The sequence below is a fragment of the Opisthocomus hoazin genome, chromosome 6 (assembly GCF_030867145.1).
Source record: "Opisthocomus hoazin isolate bOpiHoa1 chromosome 6, bOpiHoa1.hap1, whole genome shotgun sequence".
Classification (NCBI taxonomy): domain Eukaryota; kingdom Metazoa; phylum Chordata; class Aves; order Opisthocomiformes; family Opisthocomidae; genus Opisthocomus; species Opisthocomus hoazin.
In genome coordinates, this window is record NC_134419.1 from 59041723 (window position 1) to 59053899 (window position 12177).

Consider the following 12177-nt stretch of genomic DNA (forward strand, 5'->3'; position numbering starts at 1 on the left):
CCTGTGGAGAAAGGAGTATATGTGACTGAGGACTATGCTGCGATATACACACAGAAGGGAAATTTAATTTGAGCAGTAGAGTTAATACTATTTTTTTAACTTCTGAGTGCCTGACCTTGCAACGTAAGCAACATTTTTTTAACTTAATCTGTTTGATGTTTCTGAGTACACACATACAGAAATAAAATCAACCCCTCGTCACACTCAGAAACAATGTAATGAACATGTTAATCTGATGAGTTTTTATCTGTTTAGATACCTTGAAATGAATCTAGTCAATTTATCAAAGTCAGCAATAGGAGTATATAATTTTATTTCTGAGAAAGGAAAGAGATCATATAAGTCCATCTTATTGTATTTATTAAAATATAGTTTTTATGCAATCTAGCTGAACAGTTTAATGTTCAAATATTGTCTCCTTGGGCTGTTGAATCAAAATCCCAAGACTATTCTTACACCTGCTGATTGATATCCTCTTTCATCGGTGAAAAACTCCACATACGAATGCCCAGAGCCTGTGTTCATTTCTGGGCTCGCACTGCACTGATCCAGGGGTCTGCACATCTCACACCCCCCAGGCCACAGCACTCCTGACTCATGTCCCATTTTCACATGGGATTGAGACCTCTACTTACAGAGGAGCACACCTTCTGTACCTTTGTGATCCCCACCTGACACATTCCCATGGGACAACGTGCATTGGACAGAGGACATCATCCTTGCCATGAGTGGGCTGGAGATTGGCCAAGGTACCACTTCTGGCATTGCCACGACAAGTTGCATCTGAACAGTGGCGTCTCCTCCTCCCTCCCATGCAGCTGTATTTCCAGAGCTCTCAGCACTCACACCCGGGAAGCCTTCTCGCTATGATGACTTTGGATTTGTTGACACTGGTGTATGAATTGGGCTCACAGCTTTGGCATTCTGGCTCTGTGTGAGGCAGAAAACAGGCTTTGTTCTTGAATTTCATGGAGATCTGTTTTGGTTCCCAAGACTTGAAACTTCCTATTTTTTTGTGTTCTCTCTCACAGGTAGATGTTACGTCTGTGCACAGTCCCACAGGACTGCCTTGGATGAGGCTTGTACAAGCAGCTGCCAATAGCAAGGAGCAGAACTTGGAAGCTTACTTAGAAAACAGTCAGTTATTTTATCGGTCTACTAGGAAAATCAACAAAAATGAGGAGCTGCTTGTCTGGTATGATGAGGAGCTTTCCAGTCTCTTGGGTTTCAATGAGATAAAAGCTCAGAGTCCCCAGAATGGTAAGTGCTAAATTGTTGACTGCAGGGGTCACTGAGACTGAAGTGAGTCTGCAACTTCTTTAGTATGTGATGACCTTGTAATGCAGGAAATAAAGCCTGTCTAAATCCTTAGCTGGTCAGCTAAAAGAGAAGACTTTCTGCCTTGGGGACTGAGCTGGAGGCATAGAGCAAGAACGAGTTTACAGTTCAGTGCTATTTTCATTGCTACTTTCCAGCAGAGGATGGTGCACTAGGGATTAATGCTGAAATTTTTGAACTGTGTAATGGATGTTTATGCACCTGACTGACCTTGGAATCCTAAAAAGTTAAAATATCAATTGGAAATATGCGCTTTTTTAGCTCATTGAGGAATCAGGTATAGGCTAGTGTTCAGCTTTAATCTTGTAAATGAAAAGGACTGTAAAAAATACAACCACCCAAACAGTACTGCATACAGCACTGTCTGCCTGTTTAGCGTGGGACACAGTGGGAGCAGGAAAAAGGGCATGATTTTCATTTTGAGATATCGCTAGAGATTTATTGCTCTAAAAGAAATTGAGTCTGCAATTGTTGAAAAAATAAAAATCTGTACTGTGGAGAGATTAAGAAAATCACTTTCAGGTCCATGCCAAGGTTGACTCCAGCTGTCATTTGCTCCTAACTTTGATCTAGTTAGACTAGAACAAAACCCTTTCTAGATTCCCTTTGGTTGCTTTAAACACAGCTGATACAGCTTGGTTAGTAAAGGTGTAGGTTGGTAAAGGTGTAAGTTGGTAAATTTATATGATAATGTACTTGTCTGTAAATTAGTATTAAATTAATATAGACACAATCATAGCAGGAACCCACTAAATCTAGTTTTAACTGATTTCAGCATGCTCTGTTAGCTTCTGTGTAGATACACACTGTCAGCCCTATGAATTTACCAGGCCAAAGTGTTATCTGCACAAGAAACACTGTATTTAGACTCAAGACTTGAAACTAGCAGGAATAATGTTTCACCCAAATCAGCAGCCTTATTTTCTTATTAAAAAAATCAGTTTCTGTAGTTTGGGAAGTGATCTAAGCTGTGCTGAGCCCTACAGATTAGGGGTTTGTAGTTCTGCCCTGCCAATGTATAAACTTTCCTACATATCCCGGGCCTCAGGTGCTGCCTGACAACATTTGCATTTAAAAACTCCTTTGTGTTGTGAAGTAACATAGCATGGATACTGTTTACAAAGGTTATGATGTGCCTTATGTGTCTTGGTCACTGAATTATGTACCATCTGTTCATGGACAATCAATCATCCCAGTGAACCAGGGATGCAGTACATCCGAAGGCCAGACAGAAACACTGTCATGCTAATGCAAGTTCCCCGTTCCTCCTGCACATCACTGTCATTCTTTCACTCTGAACGTTATTTTCTGTGCCACAGGCATCTATTCCTCGAGGCATATAGAAGTTTGCCCAAATAGCACGAGTAAGGCCTTCAGGCATTATCATCAGATGATTTGTGAAAAGTATTAAACTTCCAGAGCATCCTATGCAGAAAATAGTGGCATATGCCAAAACCTTGGAGTACAGGTCTAAACCACATTATTACTTGCGTACATTCAGAATGTATTAAAGCCAGTGACTTACTTAGGAAATGTGGACCCAAATCTGGGTTCAGACTTCAAATTGTCATAAAGTCCATATGGTTTTGTCTAGACTATTGTGTACTGGTCATTTTATATAATACAAACTTGGCTTGAGAGTCTAAGTGAAGCATTTCTGCAAATAGGATGTGGAGGCAAATATAGGTGAACCATTTTCTGTAGCAGTGAGGAGCCTGATTCTGCACTGGCATTAGCTTTACCATACGTAATCTTGCATGATGCAAGAAATGTTTTTGGGTTTTTGGTTTGTGTCAATGACAGGGTCAGGATCTGACCATGATTCTAACTTTGCAAACCTCATCATCTGTTGTCTGTTTCTGTAGAGTTGAGATGCCACAAATGTGACCAAGTCTTTAAATGCGAGCATTCCTATCTCTCCCATGTCCGCTTCCTATGTGTCCCAGAGAAGAGCGCCCTGCTATGGAGAAACTTCCAGGACCTGAAGACTGAAAAGACCAACTTAGCTGAGCAGACCACGAATTTCCACAGCCTGGCGAGGGATCTAGAGGACGAAATGGCAGCTTGTAAAGATGATGCCCATGATCTCACAGGAGACAAGACAGCAAAATCTGAAGAGGCTGAGAACAACAGGAGCAGGAAAACGGTGTTGTTGGAGAAAACCAATAATCTGAGTGAGGAACATAACTGTGGGGGCAAGGAAGAAGTTGGGGGAGAGCATACATTGGCTGGTTCTTTCTGGAAGCTTAGTTCGGGGAGGCAGTCAACTAGGAAGGACGCTTTAGAGCAGAAGCAGAGTGCTTTCACCGAGGTCGGGAGGATGAAGGAGAAGTTGAGGAATGAGAAACCGAAGGAGTCACAACAAGAGGATGGCATGGTCCCGCTTGGTAAAGAGCAAGTATCAAAGGAAATGTTGCTGAACTCCTCCAGTAGCGCATTCTCCTTTGTGTGGCCCGCCAGAGCCCGAGGAGAACAGAAGAGTGCTTTCAGCAAACCCAGTAAGTGTCTAACAGAAAGAGCTGCAGTAAATTCTTCTCATCCCATGAGCGAGTCAGCAAAGAGCCTGGGGGAGCTGTCTGGCTTCATTGCCACCACAGACATCACGTGCTGCAGCACTCTTCTCAATTCCAAGTTCTTTGTCAGTGATTTGTGTAATGCCCAGATGCTGCAGACAAGCATCAGTCAGAGCAATGTTTTCCCATATACCTCAGAACTGTGGCCCAAACAAGCAGGAGGACAATTACAAAACACAACCAGCATTTCCTCCTGCTCCTCTTCCTTGACTCTTCTTCCCCCCACCTTCACGTCCTTTGGAGTGGCTGCCCAGAACTGGTGTGCCAAATGCAATCTGTCCTTTCGCATGACATCCGATTTAGTCTTCCACATGCGGTCACATCACAAAAAAGAATACTCCTCAACTGAGTCCCAGTGCAAGAGGAGACGAGAGGAGAAGCTAACATGTCCCATTTGTCATGAGTACTTCCGAGAACGCCATCATTTATCCCGGCACATGACTTCTCATAATTAGAGCTGTGCAGACAGATCTCACCAAGAGACTGGGCAGGTTGGGTAAAGAAAGGAAACATGATTCACAGAATCACAGAATCACAGAATGGTAGGGGTTGGAAGGGACCTCTGTGGGTCATCTAGTCCAACCCCCCTGCCGAAGCAGGGTCACCTACAGCACTGTATCCATTTCTTCACTTGTATCCATTTCTTTTGGAGTTTACATTAATTTCTTACAGGAAATCACTGTTTACATTAATTTATAATAGATGCTTTGCAAAAAAAATATAAAATGTTTACAAGAGTCTGAGTGGATTCTAAGTTCTGAAAACTCCACCTAGCCCTTGCCAATTTATTTTCAAGGAAATAAAACAATGAAATGAATGCACATGCAGTATTAATTTGCAGTGAGTTTAGAACAAAATTATTGTTTTGCAAGCAGAGTTTTCTTTGCTTGTATTTGATTTGCTGGTGTCTGTGCAGTACAATTAAATACAGAAGTAACAACCACCCCACTGAATGAGGAATATTCAAGCACTAAAAAAGTCAGAGGTTATATGCTAAAAGAAAAGAAGTTACTGTTTCTAGCAGTTTTGGTGGACTCTTACTCCTTTATGTTAGCTGAATCAGCTTTCTTGCCACATTTTGTGAGTCTGAGTAAAAAACTCGTATCTCACTGTCTTCTTGGCTTTGAAAGGGACTTGAAGTTAAGACTCTTGTCTGAAGTTTGTGATCGTCAACTGACCAATAGACTGCCAAAGAGGATGTGACTTGTAAATCAGTATATCTGAGTTCTGTTCTAGGAGCTGCCACTTTTGAAATATCTTTTAGAAAGTCAAAGCAACCTGGATCTGTAACAAAATGTGACCTGTTGTCAACATTATTGTGTAGACAGGGAGCATAAATTATGCCCTGATGTGTGCTTGCAAGACCTGCGTGACTTTAGTAGGTGTACAGCTCTGCTGGCAATAGAGTTTGGCCTGTGATTTTCAGGCTTTGGATATACTAAAGAAAGCAGCTAGGGTATTTGAGTTACTATTAGCTACTGATAGATAGAATCTGCACACTTTAATTGTGGATGATAGGCTCTGTTCTGCTAACAGCTAGAAGAGGAATGTCCTTCATAAAATGACACAGGTGTACATGAATTGCATTGCGGTAGACCAGCTTCTCTATCCTCTGGTTTCTGCATGGGTCAATTCCAGCTTTTTTTAAAAGAAAGTGCCAAATTCTTTCTGTAGCCTGTCCATATGAGACGTTTTTCTCTTGCCTACTTTGGTTTGAGCTCTGCTTAGTCTCAGAAGCAGATGAGTTTATACTGCTCTAGGTGTGTGGGGGGAAGCAACAATCCCACCTATTGTTACTGCAGCTCATCTGATTAGCCTTTCATTACTTTTTTAATCCATTTAGGGGCTTGCTCTTGATAGCTTATGACTTGTTCTTCAAGTGAGCAGTTATCTCTTTCTTGCATAGTATTTTTTCAGAGTGTCTGATTTTTTTGTGGCCTGTCTCAGCCTCATCTGCTATTACTCCTTTTCAGATAGAGAATGATCAGAAACCACTCATTTCCCAGCTAAGAGTAAACAATATTACAATATACTCTGTATTATTTTCCACCATACTGATGATACAGTCCAGCGTTCATCTGCTGCACACTGGACAGAATTTTTCTTTGAGTTCCCATGATGATGCCTAGGCTGATAATGCAACTTTCAGCAAGTAAACACATCTGAGTGTTAAAAGACAGCCTGAGAGCCTTAGGCTGTCAGTTGGGATCAACACATTACACTCATTGTCACGTCTTGGGAGATTTCTGTAAGTCGGGAGACTTTTCTTCCCAGTATATTGCTGTTGAATGTTAATACGTGGCTGTTTCCTATCAACATAAACATTTGACTTCTTGCAGGCCAACCGCGGGCTGTGCACCCCAGCTTTGTTTTCCCAACATAAAGTGATTAAACTGTTATATTGTGCCTTTATGTTCAGAAGACTTACATTGAGACTGGAGGTTGGATTGTAACACAGCTTTCCAAGGTCAGTGGTGGAAGCTCTTTCACTGGAGCCATTAAAAAACCAAAAATGAACAAAAGCTTTGAAACACGGAGCACAGGGAACAACCTTGCATTGAGTAGAGGATGATGTGGTTTGCTTCTAATCTTTCCATCTCTATTTTGCGTCCAATAACATTTACTGTGTAAGGAATATATTTATGGCAAGGTTTAATGGGCCAAATTTCACTCCATCTTGTTTTATCTGGATGCCAGCCAGTTTACTGTGAAGTCAGTGTCCATAAAGTGCAATGAAGGACTCCACGGTGTAACTGCATTCATATGTGGTTAGGGTTATAGCTCCCATTAGTAGTTTAGGCCAGATTGTGATCTCATTTATTCCAGTGCAAATCCAGAATAATTCCATGTTGCTACTCCTGATTTACATCAATTACTTTAAGATCAGCCTGGCCCAATATAAATAAGACTACAGAATTTTTGGTGCCATTGCTGCAAAATGTTCTCTTCTGTACTCACTGAAAGATGCCACGTTTTATTAACAGTTTTATGGTTAGTAACCTAGCTTCAGATTTCTTCTGGAAAAAGACAAGACCAGCTGTGTAATGCTCCCCAGTATTATGTTGGTGCATCGCTTCAACATTACCCTGCTCCAAGGTCCTGTTTTTCCAGTGCGCTACACCTGGCCTATCATTTAGATCAGAATAAAGCAGTACCAAATGTAACAGTTACATGTTTTCACTGATTTCATGTTGGTGTAAGTGATCTTGAGAACGTGTGGAAAATCACCACTGATAAACAGCTGCTGAATCTCAAAACCTCTTTCAATGTTGTGTTAGGTCTACATACTAAGAGGTCTCACCAGTAATCAAAATTCTTCACTCTACTTATGCTATGAGGCTGAAGCAAGGAGCAGGGCTACAGGGAGAAATAGTTTTCCTTTACTTCATGAAGTTGTTTTCTTTGGGGGAAAAAAAAGGACTAAGAACTCTTACCCACTTTCTTTGTGGGCATATCTCCGCCACAGCAACATACATGCTGTGATGACAAGCAATGTATAAATGCCTTCTGTGCGCAGAAAGTCAAGAGAACCGGTTATGAAAAATGGCAAAGCTGATTCAAAATGCAAAAATGAAGAGGAGAGGTTTTAATCAGCTTTATTTCTGTTACTGTCTGTTACTGTCCTCACCTCCTCCCGCTGCAGGGGCAGTGCAGTTTGGTCCTAGCATGTAAAGTTTGGGGTTTTTTCTCGTGCAACATGGAAACCACTGCAGGCAAATGTGTGCAGTACTGCCCATGCTCCTTTGTAGGTAGCCACTGGCATACAAATTGAGTGAACAAATTGCTAGTTGGCTAAAGTGCTTTGTGAATTAAGGCTTGTTTGCACACACAACTGACCAATATGACATCTTGTTGCCTGCTACACCTGTGCTGACATCAGAGCAAAACAGCATAGATGCCAACAGAACCAGAAGTTGATTCCCTATGTGTAAAACAAGCTCTTGTGTAAAGCTCCTTGTGCAGGCAGAAGGATTGTCTTTCATGTGTCTCCAGTTGAACTGAGTGTCTCACCTAAGATGGGTTACATAAACCAGTGGGCTTATCCAAAATTTTTGCAGATTTTATTTCTTTAAACAAAAATATTCGTATTAAAGCTGAGTGAACCAAATATTGCACAGGCAGAAGCAAGCCTGACAAGACAAAGAAAAACAAACTTTCTATAACCGAGTCATGCTGGAAGCTTTTTTCCCCTCATGTCTAGAAGTCTGAACATTTAAATTGGTGCAGATGAAAGGAAATTCTGCTAGAGGAAAGGCACTCCACTAGAGCAAGGGGTTCATGAAGAAATGGACATAAGGAATTCATGAAGGACTGCATTCTGTTCCAGTGCAATACTGATTCTACAGCAGGGATCTGTGTCTTTTCTACAAGTAGAAATGCTTGGAATAAAAAAAAATAGGATTTTGTTTTTTAAAGCAGAAGGAGACAATTTGGGGTCTGCTGACTGGTTCTTTTCTTGTCTTTGCTAGCAACTTCCTGTGTCATTTTGATCAAACCACTGTTTCTCATGACATCTGTTTCTGCATCAGTGAAAAGGGACACAACACAATGCTGTCAAGCTTAGCTGTTCAGGGTGTTTCTGCAGTGGATTGTGGTTTACTGGTAGGGAATGCCAGAGCAGGATATTTTTTCACTCATTGACCCCTGAACTTCTTCTAATGAAGATGTGTTTCTCCATTGAAACTGCACTCAGAGAGGTTTTTGAAGAGTATATATTTACTTGCTTTTTGGGATAATTTTTCACTAATTGATGCCATTTGTGGGCTCCCATTGGTCTACAGACCACAGTGTGAAAATCACTTCACTGGGACAGCTTTTGTGGTATGATCAGGAAAGACTACATTAGAAGAACCCTGCGGAAAGCAAGAATGCATCATTTTGTAGAAAAAAAAAGTGAATAAACTGGCTGCCATTTCTTGGTCAGAGCTCTGTGAATGCTAAAAGGAGAAAGATCATAATGCTAGGGGGCCTGATACACCAACTCCTTTCTTGCTGCTTCTATAAGGAACATGATTAGAACGAAACTTGAGGAAGTCATTCTAGGTAAGGAAATGGTGCTATAAACTGTTGAATGCACATCAGCTCTGGAACCAGAAAAGAGAAGGGTGGCAGTTTCAGCACATTTGCTGTTGTGTTGTGGAAGGGCACTTCCAAAATGGCTTGCTCCCTGAGAAAAATTCTGTCTAACTTTCTCAATTAAACCACAAACCATGGATTTTCTGTAACTGATTTTCATTCGTAATTTTGTGATGTTCAAACCTTTCAATGCAGTGTCATTTTCTATACAGTTACTGTCTGTAGTTTTGTGAGGTCTTTTGATTACACTGTGCTGTGGTCATGGTTTTCTAAGGTTTTTGTAAGAGGCTCTGGCTCGTTTGACATCAGACATCAAAAAAGCCAGGTGGAACCAAACCTGGGGGGCATACATACAAAGTGGGACATACAGCTCAGGATCTACGTATTCCTTGGCACTGCAGAATAAGGTGGAAGATCCATGCAGAAAGCAGCTGTGGAGGGAAAAATGTCTTCCTGACCACATAGATGATAGAGGTCAGCTTCTGAAAGTGTAGATTTAGGTTTCAGGGAAAGTTCTGTTACCTATGATAATTCCAGATGTTCTAGAAGTGTTTGGTACCTCTAAAGAGTACAGTCTTGCTAGGTTCAATACCACTTTCTACAGTGAGTCCTGCAGGCTCCGACTTTACAGGTATTTCCTTTTTGTCGGTTCTGAATTTGCACCCTTTCAACTTCACTGTATTAAAGTGAGATAGAATAGGATACAGGTTATCTATCCTGCTTGTTACCTGTCTGCTCTGAGATAAGAAAGCTGGTCATTTCAATGTTTTCAAACAAGTGGTTTCCTGTGACCCTACCTTGAGCAAAAAGTACAATCTAACACAATTTACACTACACCATGTCCAGGTTCTAAGCTCAATGAGATGGTAATAAATATGACACAGCAGTTTGTGAAGACAGGAAAAAATAGTTTTTAAGCCTGGTAGTTTCAGTGCCAATTGGCCAGTAGATGACCTATGAAATAGTAAATAATATTTTGTCAACTAATAACGTTTGTCAAGGTTGCACATTAATTTTCCAGTGAAATTGATCACTTCAGTGAACTAACAACACTATTGATTTCAAATGGACTCACCAGCAAATGCGTCTTCATTGTTTGTTTTCCCAATTGCATTCCAATTTCTAGACATATTTAATATTTGTAAGTACTTACCATATTACTGCAGGAAGAAATTATTTGCTATTTGTGCCCATAGGGTGTAGTTTTTGGTCCTTGAATGGATGGCTAAAGTTTTTATATGTTGGGTTTAACGACTATTATTGTTTGTACATGACAGCACAACTGATTGTGTTTAGGAAAACAAAGCAATATATCTGGATCATTTAGATATTAAAAAGGCTTAAAATACATTAGAAGAAATACATTAGTGTTGTTTACTCATTCGTTGACCACTCCAGTCTTTTCCATATTAAGCATTCTTCATGCATACATCAGTTCACACAAAATTCTGTATGAGCTTTAATTCATTTAAGTATTTTCCACCACACTGATAAATTTAACAACTAGTTAGTGCATAAAAATCAGAATATGAAAATGACTCAAAAGAGTCCAGGTTAGCAATCACACTGAGTGTAGTTGGTAAAACAAACAAGTAGTAAGAAAGATGGAAAGTCTATTTGGTTGTTAAAATTATTTTCCTGTAAATACTGAAAGAGGTTCTCTGCAGTCAGGTGCTTAAACACAATTTATAAAAAAGCTTAAATAACTTATAAATGAGCAAGCAAAGGGCAATATGTAACTACCATAGACTAACTGATTACATTTGGGGGGACAATTTTCTTAATAGCCTTAGAGCTGGCATTTTGTAGAGATGAGTAATGTTGAGATCTAGATTTGAATTACATGAGTTTCTAAATCGTAATAAGGACAGAAGGTTAGAGAAGAATTGCAAGAAAGACGAGGAATGTTGTGCATTGATTAAACTCATGTGAATAACTTAGTTGCCCTGGAACACACTATTACTTACTAAGTAGCTTGTTAACAGGATGTGAAGGATGTTTCTCTGATTTCTTCTTGTCTTTGGGGCAGGGCAGACAACAATCTGTTTTTAGCACTAAAGTAAAAACATATGATTCTTTTCCCTGACTGTTGAACTGAGCACTGAGTGAAAGAGTCAGTGCACTGCCTTTCTCCTGCTCATTCCCTATCTCTCTGCCAGATGCTACGGGAGAAGCAGACATGCACCTAAGAAATACCAGGAGTCTGGGCAACCCTGACAGACCAGGAATGGTTATTTTTAGTACATCTAGGCGATGAAATGGAGAAGAAACTTAATTTAGCTCTTGCATTTTGGAAAACAGACCCTTCCAACTACTGTTAATTCTGCTTTAATATGTACGAATAGGAATGTACACAATTTCCAGAGGAACAGAGGTGCCTTTTCTGTCTTTGCATAAATACTTTGAGGTGGTTCACATGCTTTCAATACTGACAGGTGGGATTTTTTAAGAGACCAAAGGAAATCTCTGTGATTTGGAGCTAAATCTTAAAAAACAGACACTGTAACAATTAACATTTATATTTGACCACAGGAGAGGAATCCAGAAATCCCAGTGAATTATCCAAATATCTCATCCATGCCCAAAAAGAGCTGGATTCCACAGAATGGGCTAAAAAAGTCAGTGTGTTGAAACGAGAGTCACTTTGAGCTATGTGCAGGGAACCAACCACTGACCATAGAGTTCGAAATGAAGTTCCCACTCCTTTCTAGGATTTACACTGGGGACGTAGCTTGCTTTCCCTATGAACTTGGTTACTGGAAAACTCAGATAAAAAATGAGACTCCATTGTGAAGCCTCCCTCAGCTGATAGGAACTCAAATCCACTTCTGCTGCCCAGAACAGCACCGTTGCTGATGCTTGCGAATTATTCTGCATAGCAGAAGGGCTTTGTAACTTCTCCTGTTGGAACTGGGCTCTTGTGCAGTAAACAACCCATGGTTTACTGAGCCAGACAGGTAACAAAAGGAAGAGCACCTGTAGCCTGCCCATCCCCTCACATGCACATATGCACATACACACACTGTGAGATGTTTTGGGGTCTCAATTTTGCACTGGTTACCTAAATTATGGCTAAATCCTGCTCTGGGTTCCCAAACCCATTATTGGTTCAGCTCCTGAGTGCATAAGTCCCTTGGGCCCCTTTGAAAATTACAGCCTACCTTTTTTCCAGGGGCATATTCCCCCACTG

General features: G+C 40.6%; 1 protein-coding gene across 3 annotated transcripts in view; it reads left to right on the forward strand.

Annotated features, from left to right (window-relative positions):
• Window positions 1-12174, forward strand: part of ZNF488 (zinc finger protein 488) — a 30187-nt gene extending 18013 nt beyond the window's left edge. For 2 of the 3 annotated variants that reach the window (XM_075423341.1, XM_075423338.1), the window contains exons 3-4: window positions 1032-1260; window positions 3204-12174. In XM_075423341.1, coding sequence (XP_075279456.1) covers window positions 1032-1260; window positions 3204-4366 — 1392 coding nt within the window. In that variant the 3' untranslated portion in view covers window positions 4367-12174. The remainder of the gene's footprint in view (window positions 1-1031; window positions 1261-3203) is intronic. The other variant, XM_075423339.1, reaches the window with a different exon arrangement.
• Window positions 12175-12177: the final 3 nt, after the last annotated feature.